This window comes from Thermobia domestica, chromosome 11 (genome assembly GCF_964235325.1).
Source record: "Thermobia domestica chromosome 11, izTheDome1.hap1.1, whole genome shotgun sequence".
NCBI classification, from domain to species: Eukaryota; Metazoa; Arthropoda; class Insecta; order Zygentoma; family Lepismatidae; genus Thermobia; species Thermobia domestica.
In genome coordinates, this window is record NC_137464.1 from 168,945,001 (window position 1) to 168,966,891 (window position 21,891).

The 21,891-nt window shown below is 36.5% G+C and overlaps 1 protein-coding gene across 1 annotated transcript in view; it reads left to right on the plus strand.

Moving 5' to 3' along the window:
• The window catches only part of LOC145663700 (proteasome subunit alpha type-3-like), a 76,436-nt gene that overhangs the window by 26,785 nt on the left and 27,760 nt on the right, over nucleotides 1-21,891 (plus strand). The window contains exon 5 of the mRNA XM_081729795.1: nucleotides 14,866-15,009. Coding sequence (XP_081585921.1) covers nucleotides 14,866-15,009 — 144 coding nt within the window. The remainder of the gene's footprint in view (nucleotides 1-14,865; nucleotides 15,010-21,891) is intronic.

Below are 21,891 nucleotides of genomic sequence, written 5' to 3' on the forward strand. Positions count from 1 at the left end.
GATATACATTTTTCGAGTCGAGACATCACTTTTACACCACATTTTCGAGACCAGACAGCCACAAACCTTGTCTCGTGCGCATGCCTAGATACATACATACAGACAGACAGACACATAAAGAAACTTTTTATTTTATTTATATTAGATTAGGTGTATTTCAAACAGTGTTTCTTCCAGAAGTGTATTTAGGGGGGACTGCCCGCCCGGAGCTCTGAGAGTACCCCCGGAAGAGACCAAAATAATACGTGTATATTATAATAATAAATAGAATAATATCAACAGTGTCCCCCGGAATACGAAATGTTCTCCCCGGGAACATAGTTTCTGAAAGAAACACTGATTTCAAACACACAGATAGAACCAACGGCGCAGACTTTCCAAAATGTATGTGGGTGCATATCAATGGCGGGGCGTGTTATATGTTTTCAGGGGAGTTTCGATATTTTTTTTATTGATTTCTTTTCAGTTAAAATCTTTTATGAACACTGCCATAAAGGGCTGTGCTGTGCTAAAGTAAAATATACCGGTAATATAAGGATAAATTGGGGCTGTCCTAGCTCAGTCGGTAACACGGCTGAGTTAAACGTAAAGAAACAGGTTTAAATCCGGGTACAAGTTTAATTACTGTAATACATATTCCCAACATATATAATCGTGATATTTAGTGTATATTTTCAACAACTTGCATAATGCACATTGAATGCAAGAGGCAGTGATATTATCAACACGTTATTAAAAGAAAATACTACATTCATACAAATTAAAATATAAAAATCATCATAAAAGAAAATAATTTTAATGTCATTGCAGAAAGAACTTGCAAGGATTTTGTTGTGGACATAAAGTATAAAGTGACGAACTTAGTGTGTTCCTTGGTTGCCTTTGCACAAGCAAACTTGAAACAAACAATTATGCTTTAGAGGTTAGAAATTTTAACTTGCATCTCGATGTTTTAATTGTTTATTTTTTGATAGTGGCAAGTGAGAAATATTTATTTTATTATGTTTCTATGAACCTAAAACTCTTGCCTGCAGCGCCATGACAAGATTATTTGTGTGAGTGCTGGAGGGCCTGGAGCCAGGAAGCACCCACGTAGTCGGCGCGCATGGACAGAACAACCCCTAGCATTTCTTACACAGCACATGGTTGTTTGGCATAGAACGTTGCTACTATGCTAGCGAGTTCCAGCTAGTTAAGCCTTTTATTAACAGCCGGGGGCAGCATTCTGTTATATCGTTGTAGTGAGTCGCGTGTTAAAATACTCCTACTATCAGCTTTTTCATTCTTCTATTGAGCTTGAAGGACAAAACAAATGCCTTTCGAGGAATACAAGTTCCCTTTAATTCATGAAGTTGATATAGAAATGACCTTCCAACCTATGCTGTGCATAAATGCTGGAAGTCTTTCTAGAACGAGCGGAACGAGCGAGCCATTGATCAAACGGCTCGACTCGAAACTCGACGTCAAAAACAGTGACTCGTCTCGGAACACGATTCGAGAAAATTACCTTGGATTCGACTCGAAACTCGACTTGAAATTGAGTCGAGTTTTAGCTCGACTCGTGCCCATCTCAAGGCATTAGAAAAAATGGCAGCTTATTATTATTCTGCTAAACTAATTATATAATAATAACAATGTTGTTATGTAAAATTAAAAATACAGAATATAGAGAAGCGTAGGATATGCGAACTGATCTGAAAGAACTCCAATATGACATACCATCAACAAACTATTTTCTAGTAGTACAGTAGGCCTGCTCATCAGATCACAGTTTATTCATATTAACCCCTTACTGTATATCGTTAATTATGGTACCCTTGTTTTCAGGGTACGAATTACCGGGGGGATGAGGGGGATTTCCCCCTCAATCACATTTTGTTCCCCCCAAAGATATCAACTGAAGTATCCCCACCGGAGATCCTCGCTTTCCCCAAAAAAAACACGTTATTTTCCTCACGTTACTTTCATACAATACATGTTCTCAGCAAGGAAAGGAGTATTAAAAATATAAAGAAAGAGAGTTTCTAACGAATTTCTTACCATAGGAAGACGAAAATCGGCATTTAAACTCCTTCTTACAAATCTGTGACCACGTGGTGCATCGTTTTCGGAAATTCCAACTCTAGCAAAGAAAGCAAGGGAAATGCTACAATATCTCATTTTTCCCATTTTGTGTTCATAAACTGGCAAATGGGAGTAAGCATTTTAGCTGTTTAAATTAAATCTACAATATATTTAGCAGTTGGATTCACTTGGATCTTCTTCATTTCACTTTGTTTGATACGCTATTTTATTGGGGAAGAGATTTGAATATTTCGTAAATAACATTTCCATAAACTTATTCTTCTCGCTCGAAGAATGAGCATTTCAACTAGTTTGTGTCTCACCTTGAAAGATTGATCCAGCCCATATTTTTAAACGAATTGTGTATTCATTTTTTATTTTTAGAATATATTTACAGGTCTTTTGAACCTGTATTAGGAACCTAGACGTTAGCGCAAGCCTGTCTTCAACATTGAGGGGGGAAGAGGGGTAAAACCGATCACAATTTTTTTAAGTGATGTTCAAAATATTTATGAAGTTGAAAAACAATGCTATGGAGGATCAAGAGAGCAGAATTGTCTTCAACATTGGGAGGCAGGCAGATTTCAGGCTTATTCTGGGGACCTCAATTTCATCTCACTTTCCTTTGTGGCAATCGGACACAAATCATCACTTTTCTGCCCCCAAAACACATTTCAAATCGGATTATTGGGGGGACAGTCCCCCTCAGTTCCAAGATTGGAGGGGACATGTCCCTCTCATCCCCCCAGGATTTGCTCCAGTGAACCTAGAAACACAATTTTAGGAAGCTAAGAATCAAATTTAATTTTGGGTCACAATAGTTCAGCGAGCGATCAACTTTTATACGCAGATTTATGACTTTAATCTATTTAAGGTTACATGGAAATTGATCCAAGCTTGGCTTGTAGATTAATAGATACCTTTCACAGTTTGCAAACCAATCATCTTTCCTGAAACTGATAGTTCTAAGACTGATCAGTTGGTTCATTGGGAGTGTAACATATGAACTATATGAGACATGGTTCTACAACTTAACTTGGGATCCTAAACTAAATAAACTCCCATCAGAAATCAATCTCTTGATAGGGTTGATTCCATAAATGTTACATTCTTTTCATTCTCATTCATGCTCCCTAATAGAATGTGACCTTCCAGAATACATACTGTCTTTCCACTCGGTATGAACACTAGCTTATTAATCACATTCTCATTAAATAGTGGACATGATTTCTTTTTTCAACATACTGAAACATCTAATAATACAAGCAAAATATACTAATATTGTTTCTTTTCTCTTTATGTTTTCACACAAATCAGTATTTCATTGATAACATTGTGTTTTAAAAAAGATGTTCAATTCACAGTTAAGACAGAGATAAGACAGCCACTTGAAAGCGACTCAGGTTATATTGCTTTCCTCTTCTGCCTAGTCGTTTGCTCTTCTGCCCTCAGGTTATATTGGACCAACCTGCTGCTTTCATTTCAATTACTTTTATATTTAGCTTCGGATGTAAGCTTATTTTTAAATTTTATTAATGGAAAGAAATCTAGAACATCGTTACTTTTGATCTAAGTAGGTAGAATCATACTTGCAGCCTTATAATACTACCTTACACAAGAATTTTAAAAATCTAACAGAATGACACCATATATAAAACTCTAATACCACAAGTAATGGCAGTTCTTTCGACGAAAAGAAAAAAAGGCACTTGAAGATTTGAACATGGATCAGCTGATTGGTAGGATAGAGCGTTACCCACTACACCACACTCTCACGTGCTTGTTTTCTTGCTATACACTTTAAACATTCAGCATATGATTTTTGTTTCTGTCGTCTTACCATATAACAGTTTCTCTGCTTTCCCTGCTTGTTACACTATTTGTGTTTTTTGTTGTGTAAATTGCATTTGCAATAGTAATATATTTTGTTTTACCAGGATCCACAGCTCTAAAAGTTTTTATCTTATATCTTCCATCGCTTCAAGGGACAAAAGATACTATCCCGCGGAAAACATGCATAAACTTACGTGACAAACAACACACATCAAGAGATATAGCCAAACATAGATATAGTGAGAAAAGACCGCAGAATCGTGTTTCTAGAATCATGTTTCAAAATTAAATGAACATTAATGAAAAAGTAGTTTAACGTCCTACGTTTAAGTCCTTTAGGATTTAGGATTTAGATTTCTGAGCTTTCGGCATCTATAGCCACTTAGCCCGTCACGTTTGAGGGATGACGTCCCTCAGCGAACACACTACCAGTATCCAGGGAAAGGGAAGGAATAAAGGATAGAGGAAGGAAGGAAGCGGTCCCACTCCGGCATTTGCCTGGTTTGAAAGAGGAAAAACCAGGAAAACCTCATTCAGGATGGCTGGCCTGAAAAAGCTTTTTACATTTTTTTCGACCGAGTGCTCCCACCGGGAATCGAACCCGCGACCGCTCGCACCAAGTCCTTTAGGCTAAAGGAGACGGACAATTAATAAAAGTTAGCCACCTAGTTTAAGTTCAAATTATTTTCTAATGGGAATCGAACCCCAGACTACATACACCAAAGGCGCACACGCTAGCCACTAGACCAGCAGGAAAGAGAACTATATTAACAATGTCATACAAATTCTTTGTGTGTATGATGTTTTCTTCACATTTGTTCGAGTCTTACCGAGTCACATGTCTGACTGATTCCAGGTCACAAAATTCTTAACCAATTTCATCCCTACTTTCCAATACAACGCTTGTTCCAATCCCAACAGGTGAGAATTGACTGTAGTGAGATAGATACTCTTTTCAAACACGGAGTTCAATTTTCGGCGGGAGCTCATGCTGTTCGGATTCCACGTTAATGCTGTAGCTCCATGTCTCATATGGCCTCGTTACAGAACGGGACGCTAAACTCAAATCAACTACTACAACTAATAAGATATGTTCTAGAAAGGGCTCTGCATACCATTTTCTTCATAATAAACTTATCTTCATGTCAGACAGAACCAACATTTATGCATAACAATAAACATTCAGTAAAACCTTCAGCATTATTCAAAAATTAAAAAAAAATATTTGATATATGGACTTGCACCATAAATAGGTTCTAGCAACCGAAGTGAGCTATATTTGACAATTTATTTTGACGTTAAAGATGACTTTTGCTAAATGTTGACGTTACTTTTCTTCCTCAACTATATACAAAAGAAAAAAATATTTCTTGACCTAAAATACAGCATGTAGTAATAATCTAATTAAGTATGGTAATTTAAGGACAAAACAGGAAGCAGGAGCTAGTTTAATAAACCACTCCCTGGATTTATCATTAGTTTGGTCATTTGTAACGACAATTTTAAAACCATGGAACTTGAAACTTGTGCTGAGTTCTTCAAGATTTAAAGTTCTTAATATATATTTCAGATTCTATCGATAATCAAATTCAAGTTATATGTTTGAAGGTGAAGTGTCCCTACCTATTGAATGAACTTGTGTTTTAGCATATAAAGTCAAATATTTTCCCTAACTTTCAATATCTTGCACTTCATTTCAGTTTACTTTATTATAAATTATTATTTAATTTATTTCAGAGTTTGTCACATTATCTTCGACATTTACACCTATAAACATATCCACTTGTTTCAATTATTTATGTAAAGAAATGTGGTGTAGTGACATTTTCTACTGCGCTCTCTGTTTTGTTTAGAACTAAATGTGAGTATTTTATATCTAAAGAAAAAATGACTAGTTATATTTAGTTCCAGAAATAAAAATTATAAAGGGCAATGTGCTGACCATACTCTAAATAACTTAAACAAATCTCGTTAATCATAGCTGTTTATGGATTAAAATTGAAGATAATTCAATATAGTTTTCAGCTGTAAACCTCGTCATAGTTTTTATTAATATTAAAATTTAGAACGGTCTTCACTTTTGTAAAATTCTACTTAATCTTTTTCGCTTAATAACAACAAGAACAAGAACAAAATTTGAAGAATGTCGAGTCAATTACAATTGTAGTCATATTTTTCTTTTAACACAAGCAAAGCACGAAGAAGTTTCAAACACGGGTCATCTGGGTGGTAGTTCTGTACGGATCCAATGAACTACGGAATAACGTAGCAGAAACTCCCTACTCCGTAAATATATTTTGCTAATATTTGTAAGTTTCAAGCTTGTAAATAACGTAGCTCTTTTGTCTTTCTATTAAGGTTTACGATATTTCTATCGTATCTTGTCTGAGCTGCAAAACGAAAGGTAATACATTTATCGATTTATGGTTAGGGATTGGTCCTTTAAAACATTTAATTAAATCGAGAGGTGATAGAAAGATACTATCCCGCGAAAAACGTGCATTTTCTTTTGTGACAGATGATAACACTACTTCAAGTTTGACTATTGAATTCATATAGTTCGGAAATCTTCGTTTCACACTGTGAAACGATACTCACTTCTTTTATTTTGTTATTGGTACTGGTAACTCGTCTAATATATGCAACAAGTTGACACTCTTAGTCATAGATTAGAAACTTGTAGCAATACACGTTGAAAACGAACTTGGCTAACTTAAGCTACTTCTGGTTTGAATAGGGATTGGTGGAAAATATTCTTGGGATGCTGAATTCTTGGAGGAACATTTCCTTACGACCCTGAGTTGATTTTAAAAAGCCGTATCTTGATATCTCCTATTGTTTTGATTCCTGGAAACAAGAATTGAAATAGGAAATGATAGTTAATTTGAACCACTTCCTGTTGATCGTAAAAAAACGTATCCTGATATCTCCTATTATTTTGATCTATGGAAAAAAGAATTGAAATAGGAAGTAATAGTTAATTTGAACCACTTCCTGTTCCGGTAGGGTGTTGACAATAATTATGGTATGTTACCTAGAGACGGTAAATCGTTTGGACAAAAATGCTCTCGCTATCAGTTACTGTTTTCGTTCTATGACGAGGAACGTTCAAACAGAATATGGCTAATTTTAACAAATTCTGCTTTGATCAAAGCTTCCACGGAGATGGAGGAGGCTATTCTTGAGGCGATGAATCGATTGCAAAAGCCACTTTTTAATATCTTTTACCATTTTTGCTCTACGGAAATCAGTATTCGAACAGGAAGTACTAGTAAATTTGAACAATTTCCAGTTTTAGTAGAGTTATATGGATAGTAACGATACATTTGTTGAGAGGCTGAATCGTTTGCTTAAAACTGTTTCTAGCTATCTGCTGCCGTTTTCGTTCTATAGCGATAAACGTTCAAACCGTTATTGAAATTAGAAGTTATAATAAATTCGAACTACAGCCGAATTTAGTATTGTATATATTTGTCTTTAGACTCCAAATCGTTTGCAGAAACCACTTCTCACTATCCGTTATCATTTTCTTTATATATCGACAAACGTTGAAATCGGAAATGGCTAATTTGAAGCAATTCCGGTTTGAGTAGAAGGTTAACGGAGGAAATAAAATATATTCTTTGGATACTGAATTAATTGCAAAAGACCACATCTTGAAGCATTTATTATTTCTATTAGGCGGAAATTGGAAATTGAAACCGGAAGTAATAGTAAATTTCAACCATTTATAATTTCGGTACAATATTTTGTGTACCCATGATGTTGTCTCTAGATGGTAACTCGTTTTCAAAAATCAGTTCTCGCTATGTTACTGTTTTATGCTATGACGATAAAAGTTGAAACTGTTGTTGAAACAGGAAGTAATGATAAATTTAAACCATTTTGAATTTTAGTAGAGATCGTGAATGTCCATGATATGTTGCCTATACACGCGCAATCGTTTGCAAAAAAAAATTTCTGTATGTTGCCGTTTTCATCTATGGGTTAAATGTCAGAACCGCAAATTGTTAATTTGAACCACTTCTGGCTTCAATATAGAGTTAACGGATGAGATGGAACCTATTCTATTCATTGGATGAAGAATCAATAGCAGAAAACCATTTCTCTATATCACTTTCTGTTTTTGCTGTTGTATCTGTCAACAGACACACGGATGAAACCACTATAAGATTTCCGACTTTTATGCACAGCATAGTTTGGAAGTTTAAAACCTGTCTTTGGTTCCATAAATATTATTAACACTAACATATCAATGACACTCTTGTGTGTGATTCAAAAAGTTAGCCGTGAAATTTAATCCAGATTGGAAGTAGTTGTGGAGAGGCCTATTGCTATAACAGATTTGTGGGTGTTCAGATAAAATCAACATAATCTTTCTATTTCACAACGGGTGAGTAATGCATAGGTCATTTCTACTGTATGTCAACTTCACGGACCAAAGCGACTTATGACTTCATGAGAAACCATTTGTTAGTTCTTCAAGGTCAATAACAACAAAATAGCTAATACTAGGAGTACACGCGACCCATTACTTCGATAGAAGAGGCAGGTTCAACAGACGTATTTACATATAAAAGAAGCCCTCCGGCACTTAATCTGGGTGGAAACAACAACATTCTATGCGAAAGAACGCTGTTTGTTCTATCTGTTCTGAGGAATGAAGCACTAGTTTGTTTGTGTGTCTGTCTGTGTGCGGCCTGGGGATCATGCGAGTTAAGAAAAAGTTACTAAATTTTAATAACGGATACTTTTGGCCAGGTCCCAGACCAGGACCAAGCGGTTTTTATTTGTTTTTCAAAATTCGAACCAGGGGTCTCAGGGGAGGGGGACGTTTACCGAGACATGTAATAATATTAGAAAATGGCCGATATTTGCGTCGAATTTAAAGTTTTCACGGTCACTGAGATCAATGGTGACACTTCCATTAGCGATGAGTTTCAAAACCAGCTACCATTGCGAGCGGGCCGTGGTCGCCGGGGGGGGGGGCAGATGTACCGAAACACGTAAAAATAAACCAAAATGGCCTATATTAGTGTGAAATACTTAATTTTCACGGTCGCTGAGATGAATGGTGATTCTTCCAGAGGCGTTGACTTCTAAATACAGCTCCCAACGCTTGGGAGCCGGAGGCGTTCTTTTTAAATTTCGAACCAGGGGGTCTCAAGGGGCGTTTCCCGCGATATGTAAAAGTAGTAGAAAATTACCGATATATTTTCGTTTCGTTGTTCAGTTTGCTTACATAGATATTTTATCTGACCCATGCGAAAAGTGGTTATTTTCAGCTAGTTATTATTAAATGCAAGAAATAAATTATTAATAATATACAGGCTGGCCCAAAAGTACGTATACAGTACCGTACTGATCATTGCATTTTATATAATTTCTTATTTTTATCCATCAGGTAGACTTAGTTTCTTTATTATTTGTTCTTAATATGTTTTTACTTACATCTTAAGCTCAGAAGAGCCAAAGCAAATGAAATCATAAACTAGAACGTTATAGTTGATCAATATAGAGGTGTATGCCTGTTTTTGGACTACGTGAACAGATAGGAATGTATTTTGAAAGAAAGAAACGAAAGTGTAAACATATATAACCGTATTTGACTTTATATAATCTATCCTAAACCGCGTTCACTAATCTAAGATAATGTAGGAAAAAATGCAAGAAAGTAATTAATAGTAATAAATATGAACATATAAAAATATATTTTGAAAGAAAAAAGTTCCCCTGGCAGAACTTGTTTACTCCAGACGCCGAAGCGTTAACCATAGTTGGAGTGGGTCAGTAGGTCGGTGGGTCAAGTGGGTCGAGTTTTCTGAGTGGGACGTGGGTCAACAACATGTGACCCACTGTGACCCACGACCCACCGTGACCCACTGCGACCCATCACCCACCATGACCCACTCTGCTCACTGCATTGTAAACAGCATCTTCTGAACAGCATATTTTTTTCACCCTCGACTCTAGCCATAGAAACTAAAAAATAAAAAGAAGAAGAACAGTGAAGAAGCAGTTGCAGTTAAATTTATATCGTGGCAAACAAGGTGGTTCATATCAAGGACTGCCTAATATCAATATTAGGCTGTCAACTAATATCGATCGTTTTCAATTACTTTTAGAAATCAATCCTATATATAGAAAATGCCCCCTTCCCCAACAAAAGGGAGTTTTAAAAAATGATATTGAGATCAGGGCCTAACAATGTATATGCCGAATGTCATTTCAGTTGACTTTGCAATTTGATCATGATGATCACGCATACATAGTTATATTCAATTTCTATATAATAATTCATTAGTGATTAGTGGGTGTGCCCTTTGAGACCTTTTCTCGGAATCACAAGTACTACAACATATCACAGTTTCAGTCATTTTTACCGAAATCCAGAACATCACCATGTTCCGTTACTTTCAAGAAACTGGCCCTGTAGTAGCCAAACGGTCAGTAATTATTGGTTGTGCCCATTAGGACATTTTCTCAGAATCACAATATCTACAACATATCACAGTTTCAGTCATTTTTACCGAAATCCAGGACATCATCATTTTCGCTTACTTTCAAAAAAGTGGCTTCGTAGTGTCCTAACGGCCAGTGATTATTGGCTGTGCCCATTAAGACTGTTTCTCAGAATCACAATGTCTACAACATATCACAGTTTCAGTCATTTTATCGAAATCCAGGCCATCAATATTTTCGGTTACTTTCAAGAAAGTGGCTTCGTTGTGGCCAAACGGTCATTGATTAGTGAGTGTGCCCTTTGAGACCTTTTCCCGGAACCACAAGATCTACAACATATTACAGCTTCAGTCATTTTTTTCCGAAATCCAGAACATTACCATGTTCCGTTACTTTCAAAAAAGCGGGGGCGCGGTGGCTCAATGGTAGAGCGTTCACCTCCGGTGCTTGGGCCCCATTTTCAATCCCAGCTCGCGCCGTGTGGACTTTGTGGTGGACAAACACCGTGCCCGTGGCTTTTCTCGGGGTTCTCCCGTTTCCACTTTCTTCATTCCACCATTTCACTCATCTCTCATCATCACCGTCTCTTTTAGCCTCACCGGCATTACTGTGGGACGTAAAACTTAAGGATTTCATTTCATTTTCATTTCAAAAAAGTGGCCCTGTAGTGGCCAAACGGTCAGTAATTATTGGTTGTGCCCATTACGACATTTTCTCAGAATCACAAATATCTACAACATATCGCAGTTTCAGTCATTTTTACCGAAATCCAGAACATCACCATTTTCGCTTACTTACAAAAAAGTTGCCTCGTTGTGTCCAAACGGCCAGTGATTATTGGCTGTGCCCATTAAGACTTTTTCTCAGAATCACAATGTCTACAACATATCACAGTTTCAGTCATTTTTACCGAAATCCAGGCCATCAATATTTTCGGTTACTTTCAAGAAAGTGGCTTCGTTGAGGCCAAACGGTCTTTGATTAGTGGTTGTGCCCATTAAGATCTTTCCTCAGAATCACCATATCTACAACTTATCACAGTTTAGGTCATTTTTATCGAAATCCAGGCCATCAACATTTTCGGTTACTTTCAAAGAGTGGCTTCATAGTGGCCAAACGGTCAGTGATTATTGGTTGTGCTCATTAAGACCTTTTTTCAGAATCACAATATCTACAACATATTACAGTTTTAGTCATTTTTACCCAAATCCAGAATATCGCCATCTTCTGTTACTTTCAAAACAGTGGCCCTGTAGTGGTCAAACGATCACTGATTAGTGGTTGTGCTCATTTAGACCTTTTCTCAGAATCACAATATCTACAACATATCACCGTTTCAAGCAATTGCAATGAAATTCAAAATGACGTTAAGTTCTCCTGTTTGCAGAAATGTGGTTCTGTAGTTACCAAACGGTCAGTGATTGGTGGTTGTGCTTATTGAGACTTTTTCTCAGGATCACAACATCTACAACACATCACAGTTTCACTGATTTTCATTGAAATCCAGGATATCACTTTGTTTACCTCTTTTCAAAAAAGTGGTCCTGTAGTGGCCAAAAAACAGTGATTGGTGGTTATGCCCATTAAGACTTTTTTCAGAATCACAATATCCACAACATCGCGGTTTTAGCCATTTTGTCCAAAATCTTGAATGTCATTTTCTTCGGCTTTTTTTAAGAAAGTGGCCTCGTGGTGGCCAAACGGCCAACGATTTTTGGTTGTGCCCATTGTGACTTTTTCTCAGGAACATATCTACAACATAACACGGTTTCAAGGAGTTCCACCGAAATCCAATTTCCATAAAGATGTGCGGGGTCCGTTCTCATTTCGAAGAAGCATTTCCTCTGCAAACCTTGTCTCTCAAAAACGTAAAAACCCGTATTTTGTACTTTGAAGTCATCTTTGCATCGGCGGAGTTTCGTTTAATTTGGTCCTTTTAAATCAAGGGTACCCTTTTTTTTAAAAGGGACCCTTTGACTCCCTTCACCTGTTCCCCGAAAGAAACAAAAAACACGTGTGCATTTATTTGCGGTCTAGTATATATGTTCCAAGTTTGAAGAAAATCAGATGAAGAGAAACCCTTGTGACACCATCTCTTTTATACTTTCACTTTTTGGACTAGACAGGTCGTTTGCCCCAAAGTCTTCAATTTCTTTATTACCTCAAATTGCTTTGTAAATAAATTCACTTGCAAATTTGCAATATTATATACTGTAATTTCTTAGCCGATACAATTTTATGTCCCCGAAAAACAAGAAAGCACCTGTCAAAAGCAATTCTTCGAACTTTCTCCTAGTATTTATCATAAGAAAGTTTTTTGTTCCTCTCTCTCAGCGATTTGCATCCCTTTTGGCCTTTAGGGCCACTCATTGACAAAAGGTGCACACATGACCGCTATATGCAGACATGCTCTTAGGTAGGATCAGAGATTTGGAAAGTAGACTATTTTTTAATAATAATAATAATAATTGTAATTATTAATAATAATATTATTATTCTTATAACAATTAGGTTTACAACTAGGGTTCCATCTCTTTATCTTGCATGAGAGGCCCGCTAGTCAGCTAAGCCACTGGTGTTCCTTATTCTGTGTTTGTCTCTCTTTCTCTGTCGTCTGGATGTTTGTTTTTGGGCTGTTAGGCTTTTATATTAAACCTTTACATTATATAATCTTTTTCCTTTTTATGAGATTTTCTTTTGGAAAAAGGAAAGAAATTGCTTTCCTCTTATGTCTGTTTCTTACCATTCACCTTGTTTGAACTGCTTAAGTAAGATGATTTTGTAACTTTTATGTCATCTATTGCCCTTACGATAATAAAATGGTAAGTCTTAACCATTTATTTTATTCTTTTATTTGCAGTTTGCCACACTGATATATTTGTAACAAAATTGAGGTTTGGTCCAACGCCTTTCGAATTCGCAACCAACCCAACCACTGAGATTTTTGGGTTGCCTGCTATTGCAGGAAAGGGAGAATTGCAGGTGGTAATGCACTTTTGGAGTCGTGTATACAATACCTCATAATTCTCTGCGTTATGGTTACCTAAAAAGTTCATGCACACACTTATAAGGTACAGTCATGTCATTTTCTCATCATTACTCAACAAGTCAACAAATCCTCATCATTCATTAATTCCCTAATTTGTGGTCCTACAAATATTCCTTCCTTTATTTTAACATCACTGATCTTTGAAAACTTCTGTCGCAAGGTTCTCTATATGACGATATTGATGTAAGTGTGGTCAGTGTCACTAGTGGATGATTACACGTTTTCGGTTTCATGTGTCGGTTTGGTATCATCACTATCGCTGCTTGATGGTGGTACATGTCTGGAACAGGAACTGGCCATCCTTCGCCATGTGGCACTGGGCAAATAACAGATTGGATGTCAGGGTATTAAATATTCCTCTTCCTCTTGGTATTGACTCCTTTCCTCGAGGAAGATACCATACAAACATAGCAATCCGATACATGATTTGTGGATTTCGCCAAATCCCACACCCAACTTCATGGAAACATTTTTACCATGCATCCAACCATTCAGTATAAACGAACACGAGGTACAACACACGTGTGGAGCCCACAATTTCCCTTGGTCTCCAACTCGACACCCGAAATACAAAATATATGCTTGCTTCACTGCTTTAGTCAATGGTCATCTTCTAAAACCACAAATAACATCCACGCAAATGCAACAAAAGTTATCAGGTTTGTTACTGCAGGTGCGGGACATTTCTATGAAATCGCACACACGCACAATAACACAATTCTTCCACTTCAACACTTCACCTCGCATAATTTACTGTCAACCGCCATTTCGCTCGTTTCAGTAACAAGGGAACTAACGCAGCATAAGAGCACGAAGCCACGACCAACGACAATTACAATCGCATCTAGTTTCTACATTTGACAATGCTCAGGTGACTATATGGTCCACATGTGAGTCATGGTGTAAAGCAGCGTTGCAAAATTGTAGCGGAAGAGACCACTTCTCTTCTTTATGCCAGAAGTACTGTTATCACAATGCCTTTGCATGTAGCTCTATATAATGTTCCATAAGTGTGACTGTAAAAGGTAAACATTTCATTTGCTCGTAACCCCGAGCTAAAAGACTATTTAAACCATGATATTCGTGTTCAACGCATCGAAATCTATAAAGCACTTCTACTTTCGTTTCTGTATAAAATGAAAAGTGAAAATTTGTGAACAAGTGTAATGCAACACTTGTAAAAAGAAAAAAACTATCTGTACTTCTCTAATAAACATTTCTATACTGAAGGTAATTAATCCTATGGATTAGATAAAACTCTGTTGTCATATTTCAAAGAAATTAGATTGGTCTTTGAGATCATTTTCCTGTGCAAAAGTTCTTGATTTTAATAGAAAATATTCGAAGTATTCTGCAAAACTCGATGAAATAATTATATTTATATAATATAGTTTTAGTACGTATTGTACTATATAAATATCAGATTAACGGAAATATAATAAACATATTTTTTCCAGGAACTAAGTGACAGAGTTGGAATGTACATGCATTCGTACACAACGAATTTAATAGTGCGTCCTTTTGGCTGCAGTGTAATGTTGGGAAGTTACGGAAACGAAGCTGCAGAACTTTATAGAATAATCCCATCCTGTGAAGTTTATGTAAGTTAATTTAATTTGAATCCCAATGAAACATTCCACTATAAAGCCTTATTTTTTTTATTTTTAGAGAATGTGTTTGTTCCTGTGTATCAATCATAGTACATAACATTACATCTCTAAGTATTAGATAAAGTGCTTTCCAGAAAAAATGTATAATATTTTGCAAATAATGTCGCGGAAGCAAAATTGAACGAGAAGGAATTTCATACAAAATTCGAGAAAGCGGTCCTGACAATGAGTATTGTTGTGTCCAGCACACACGCTGTGCAGGTCGAAGCAGTAATGCAAGATGACATCAAAACAACTGGGGACAAGTAATCAATTGACTTACAAATATGAAGAATGAACCGAACGGTTATATGGAGCTACAACAAAAGAACTGGAACTGAACATATTTTCTGTTTGAAGGAGACATTACATGTGACAGAAAGAATAGGAGCGGAAGAAAGCGAAGTGTAAGTGACAACATACTAGTGTGAAAAGGTATGAATGCATATCGAAAGAATCCAGTAATGCGTGTATAAATCTACTCTGCAAGAGATTAAAAGAACAGAAAATTTTAGAGACGTTTCGAGCTCTGAAGGTTTTGAACAGAACTGAGAAACAAATGTATATTTCAAAATTATGTGCATGCAAGCTCTATTCGAATACGCTTCGAAATTTTCAAGGTATCTCATTATGGACGACGAAACGTATGTATCGACCGACAGTCAAAAACTGCCACGACCCAAATATCACGTCGCAAAAAAATCTATTGGAGGAGTCAACAGAAGTGAGAACCAAGGAACTACCGGAGCCCCACAACATGTTCATGTAAACGGAAAAGCGATGTCAACATCACTTCAGGGAAAACAACTCACAAAAATGACTCTTACCTCTTCTTAGCCAACATAATGTGAATACCATTTACTGCCTGAACCTGACAAATTCACAGTTCAGTCGACAGCTTTACCCTGGTACAAAGACAATCATTTGAACGTTGTGTCCAAAGCCGCCAATCCACAGAACCGTGCTGAACTTGGCCCTATTGAAAGATATTTGATAGGAATTGAAAAAAATTAAAAAGGACAACATAACAACAGCGTCCAACAATGAAACAGAAGTGGAAATCTGCTAATGCTAAATTGGACTAACACATTATGACTCTTCCTATGACAGGTATTAAGACAAAAGTACTTCGTTTCTTTTCTGTACGTACGTGTTAGTATTGTGTAGTATAAAGAAGGTGAGACTAATTCCTGTATAGAAAACCAGTGACTTCCATTGGATAGCAAATGTAGTTGGGTGAAAGTTTAGTTCATTAGCTTCTATTGACACCAAATGAGTAGAATAGGACAAACAGTCGTGACGGTGTAGCAGTTAAAAGACAAGAATGTACATGGGCCTCTCAAAGAATCATTAAAATGAAACAAAAAACCTTTTACAAACCATACCATTTTTTTAAAGAATAGAATAAACATACAGTATATATTTTGCAAGATCTTTTTAACAGATCTTCCTATTTATACAGGGTGTTTCAAAACAAGACCAAAAATGTTTGGGAGGTGACTCCTGACACCAAGATAAGACGAAAAGTATAGACCCCTGGGTGTACAAATGCTTAATTTTGAAAAAAATGACATGAAGTGATTTTACGTCCCACGATTATGCCGGCTAGGCTAAAGGAGACGGTGATGATGAAAAATGAATGAAATGGTGGAATGAAGAAAGTGGGAGGAAACGGGAGAACCGCGAGGAAACCCACGCACACGGTGTTTGTCCACCACAAAGTTCACTTGGCGCGAGCTGGGATCTAACCAGGAACCCTATACATCAGAGGTGAACTCTCTACTACTGAGCTTTCTTTCGGAGTTATAGGTTGCCGTAAAGAAGAACAAATGAGTTGATTTTGAGTTTAACGTCCCGTTCAGCAGCGAGGCTATATGAGACGTGGACCTACTGATTAACGTGGAATCCGAACCACATGAGCTCCCGCCGGGAATTGAACCCGGGCCTCCCACGCCAAAGGCGCGTACGCTAACCGCTTAGCCACGGAGGAGCTCAAGAACAAATGAATTTTAAAATTCCATAAATCCAATACTATGGGACTTATCGTAGTCGGGTGAAGACTTTGTTTATTAACTAGTATGTACCCTATCCAAATATCCACGTTTCAGAATGCTATGGTGTTTACGCAAGAATTTTTATAGAAGTAGTTTGTGAGTACTTCAAAATATCCGTAGCCAAATTTCCTCTATAAAAATTATTGCGTCAGTACCTTACGATTCTGAAACAGGTATTTTTGTATACGGCACATATTAGTTCCCAAGTGAAGTCTTGACCCGATTACGATAGGTCCCATAGCTTTTTGAACTATGGAAAGATATATATATATATATATTATGCTTTTATTTTTCTTTATATTATGAAATAGAACAAAACTGAAATGAAATCCTTGAGTTTTACGTCCCACGGTTATGCCGGTTAGACTAAAGTAGACGGTGATCATGAGAAATGAATGAAAATGTTGGAATGAAGAAAGTGGGAGGAAACGGAAGAACCCCGAGAAAACCCACGAGCACGGTGTTTGTCCACCACAAAGTCCACACGGCGCGAGCTGGGGTCGAACCAGGGATCCCAAGTACCGGAGGTGAACGTTCTACCATTGAGCCACCGCGCTCCCTAGAACAAAACTGAATCTGAACTACAAAAGTAAATGTAATTTCAATATTCTTTTCATTTCTCTTTTGTTTCAAGACAGTATAAATTTCTAAAGTAAGCTAGTATAAATTTTTCAAGTAAGCTAATGTAAATTTCTAAAGCATTTAACGTCCTAGCATTATCTCCACTTTACAATGAATTCAAAACTAAAAGACAAACTGAGAGTAATAATCCCACATATCCCTTGGTCTTCCTCTCTATCGTGAGATGTATGAATCACCTCTTCTCCCTTATATTGCTGAACTGTTATATTTTCCCATTGAACATAATTCGCCCCCTGGCCTCTATGTCCTACTTCTACTCTTTGTTCTAGTGTTTGTGTAAATCTACTGCCAGTAACTCTTGTTTGTCGCTACGGCTTTATTGCTTTAAATCTCTTTTGCTGATAACACATAATTCGATGTTTGTAACAGCGCCCACAGACGATCCACGGTTTGTGCAAACATTATGTTTGTGCAAACATCGTGTTTGCGCAAACACTCGGCCATACACGATTCAACTGTTTGCACAAACTTCAGTTCAATTTTCAGTTTAATCGCGTAAGCATGTCCACTGAAGCAGCTTGTTTAACGTTAATGTATAGTATATAAATAACACCGACCCTCAGTGGCGGAACTTCAAAATCAGCCCCCCCCCCCCACACACACACAGATACAGAAAAATCTTGTCAGGACTTATTAGGATCTATAAAACAATTTAAGCATTCCATGTTTCTTTCCAATTAGGGGTGTTCGATAAGGCTGAGGACCTATCGAACTTCGGGAGTGAAAATTTATCGAGTTGTCATCGGTTACTCGAAACCTTTCGAGTGTTTGAAATTATCGAAGTTTCGGGTATTATCGAAATTTCGAGTATTATCGAAGTTTCGGGTATTATCGAAATTTCGAGTATTATCGAAGTTTCGGGTATTATCGAAATTTCGAGTATTATCGAAGTTTCGGAAATTATCGAAATTTCGAGTATTATCGAAGTTTCGGGTATTATCGGAATTTCGAGTATTATCGAAGTTTCGGGTATTATCGACATTTCGAGTATTATCGAAGTTTCGGGTATTATCGAAATCTCGAGTATTATCGAAGTTTCGGGTATTATCAAAAGTAGTGATGGAAGTTCGGTTCCTTCACCTCTCCAATGATTCCTTCTTGCAGCCAAACTAGTCAAACAACTGTTTTTATCTGATAAGTTATTGCAAAGGAAAGCGAGTAGAAAGGAAAGCGTGCACAATGGGATTGCTTTTTCGTCCCCTCCCGCCCCCCCCACACACACACAGAAAGCGTTCATTTTTCCCTAAATTTTATCTCTTGTTTGTTATTTGCTAACAGCTAGTGTATTAGTGTTGCCAGAGATACGGTCTTAAACGTACAAATATGGTAATTTGCTCTTCATACGATATAGTATACGCTCAACACCTCAACCATATTAATCACGCACGGTGTTGCTAAAATGTTATAGCAAAATTTTATTTTTAAGCCAAATGTATTATCTTCTGTCGTGTTTGCTTTCTCTTAATGGTCACTAGTTCACACATTGCCGCAATCAGATGTGTTGATGCTTTGGGCGCAAACTCCCCCTTTAGCCTTTCAGTAAAATAAATGTTAGTCAAATCAGTGGTGATTTCAGGGGTTGTTTAGGAGGAATATTTCCCCACAAACATATCTCTGATCATGTTCACCATGGTTTACCAGTATTTTTGCTACTTTCACCGTCCGTGTATTCAAAATCTCCCGGGGTAGGATTACCATAATTTCTGGATATTTTTAAGAATGGTGTGTCTGTTTATTGAGAAGTTAAGAAAAGTCTAATCTTAACTTCCTAAAATGCTTATGCTCATTTTCTATACTTAAAATATATTTTTTATATTATTGTCTTAATTATTTTTCCTGAGTAAAGTATTCTTGCGAAGAACACCTTATCGTTATTGATTTTTTCATAAATATCAGCACAAGACAGAATTGCAAGCCAAGCACTTGACCAAACACAGCGAAATTTCCCAGTCTTCCATTTTCCCTAAAATTTCGGGCATTAGTTAATCCCAGACAATTTTCCGGATCGGGCTTGAATCTAGGACGTATGATAAGACTACGCGGGGGAAACCTTGAAATCATCACTAAGTTTAATGAAGGTGAAAAACGGAAATAAATCTATTTCTTCGACAGTGAATATACAGTGTACCATATGTTCTATACAGTTGGTTTGTACATTATGATGAATCCACACACTAGCGGATCCAGAAGCGTCGTTTGGCGTCGTTAGATTGCTTCCTGGACGAATAATGTAGGTTTTAAAAACGTAAGAGTTTTGCATTATTTTAGAATAACGTGGTGCATCATTTTGTATAGAGTGTTTCAAAACAACACCGCCAACGTTTGAGTTGCCACATTACCTAATTTTAGCGGATACCACCAGATTTTCAGGTCTTATATTCGTCCCCCGCTTAATCATCTCTTAATCATGAAAAACCACCCGCTTTTTCGGATTGGAGAAAAATCTAAGGCGACTTTGTTGATAAAGTGTTGTTATATTCAACGTAAACCGCTACATTTCTGTGTTAATCTCAATCGCGAATGGACAGATGACAGAAACAAGATGAACGCAAGAACTGTCAAATTATTACTACTGGTTTTGTACAATATAAAAGACGTATCATGCGTAGAATTTTACGATAAGATTTTATGTCATCGAGATTTTTTAAAGGAAGTTAAAGGGAATGAAAAATGTAAAAATTTTGGCGTAATCATACACATTTTGGTTCAACCCATGAATACTAATGTATGATCTCATGGGTGCGTATTTCTTTGATAACATTCTGTCCAGTTCAACTGAACACGTCTATGTTGTTACGTAATCTATATGTTCAACTAGTCTTTATATATTCAGAAATTATTGCAAATTGAACCTACGGATCCTTAGCATATTCTTTAGATTAGATTCATTATTAGTATTTTTTCTTTTAAAATGTTTATACTGTATTTCATATATTGTGAAACTGTGGTATTTTCGTATGTTAGTATGATTTCAAGTAAAAATCTTTGAAAATGATCAGAAATTTTATAAGAGATGGACCAAGACTTCTAAATATGTTTTAGCTTTCTTACGATAAAAGTTTAGAAATTATTTTGTATTCCTTAGAGAGAAAACCGTATGAACAACATCTGCCATATATCGTTTGCATTTTTTTTTTTTTTTTTTTTTTTTTTTTTTTTTGGAAAACTTGTTTTAGAGAAATTCTTATATTTTACTGTAATACTTATTTAATACTTACTTTACAATTCGAGACTCACATTTGTTGAACTTAATAAAACATTAAAGGCAAAAACTAAATTTTCTTTACTTTAGTTTTGTTAGAAAAGTACATTGGAAGTGTCACTTATCAAAGAAATCACTAAAAAAAAAAAAAAAAAAAAAGGATCGTCAGTAATTCTAATACACAAATTCACATCAGTACTTACGGTTTAGAATCCGCCGCTTTTCTAATTTCAAAATATGGCAACCCTATCCTGAGACCAAGATAAAACAAAAAGTATAGACCAACCTGGGTGCACAAATGCTTCCTTTTGGAGTTATAGGATGCCGAAAACATGAATAAATGAATTTTATAGGTCCATAGCTCCAATACTATAGGATCTACCGTAGTCCGGTCAAGATTTTATTTAGGAACTAGTATGTTCCCTATCCAAATATCCAAGTTTCAGAATGATCCAAATATCCCATATGATCTTTTCGCTGACATTTTCACTTCAGTAACTTGAACACACTTTCCAGTACTGTTTCAGCTTGAATTAGCAGTATAACCTTGTTTCCCATAGAGAAATCTGATTACAATCGAAGTGCAATGTAATCGTAATCGGTTTTAAAGACATTGGCTTCTTGTTTCTTAAAAGAAAGAAACAATGATAAGTAGTCTATTGTATGCAGGACACAACAGGAGAGATAGGGTCTAATATTTCTTTCAACAACTGCAAAGCAAGTAACTGCACGACCATCTTTCTTTGAAAGGCTGTTTGCAACAATATACGAAGCAGCTAAAAGAACTCTTGAGGAAATAATGTTTTCTATTTTTCCTTAAGAAGTGATCGGAAGTTATTTTAATTTGATATGGAAATTGAATCAGAGCCATTGAAATGTAAGTCAGAGGATGTGTGTTTTTCTCCTTTCCCCTTCATCCCTTTTGTCCCTCCCTGG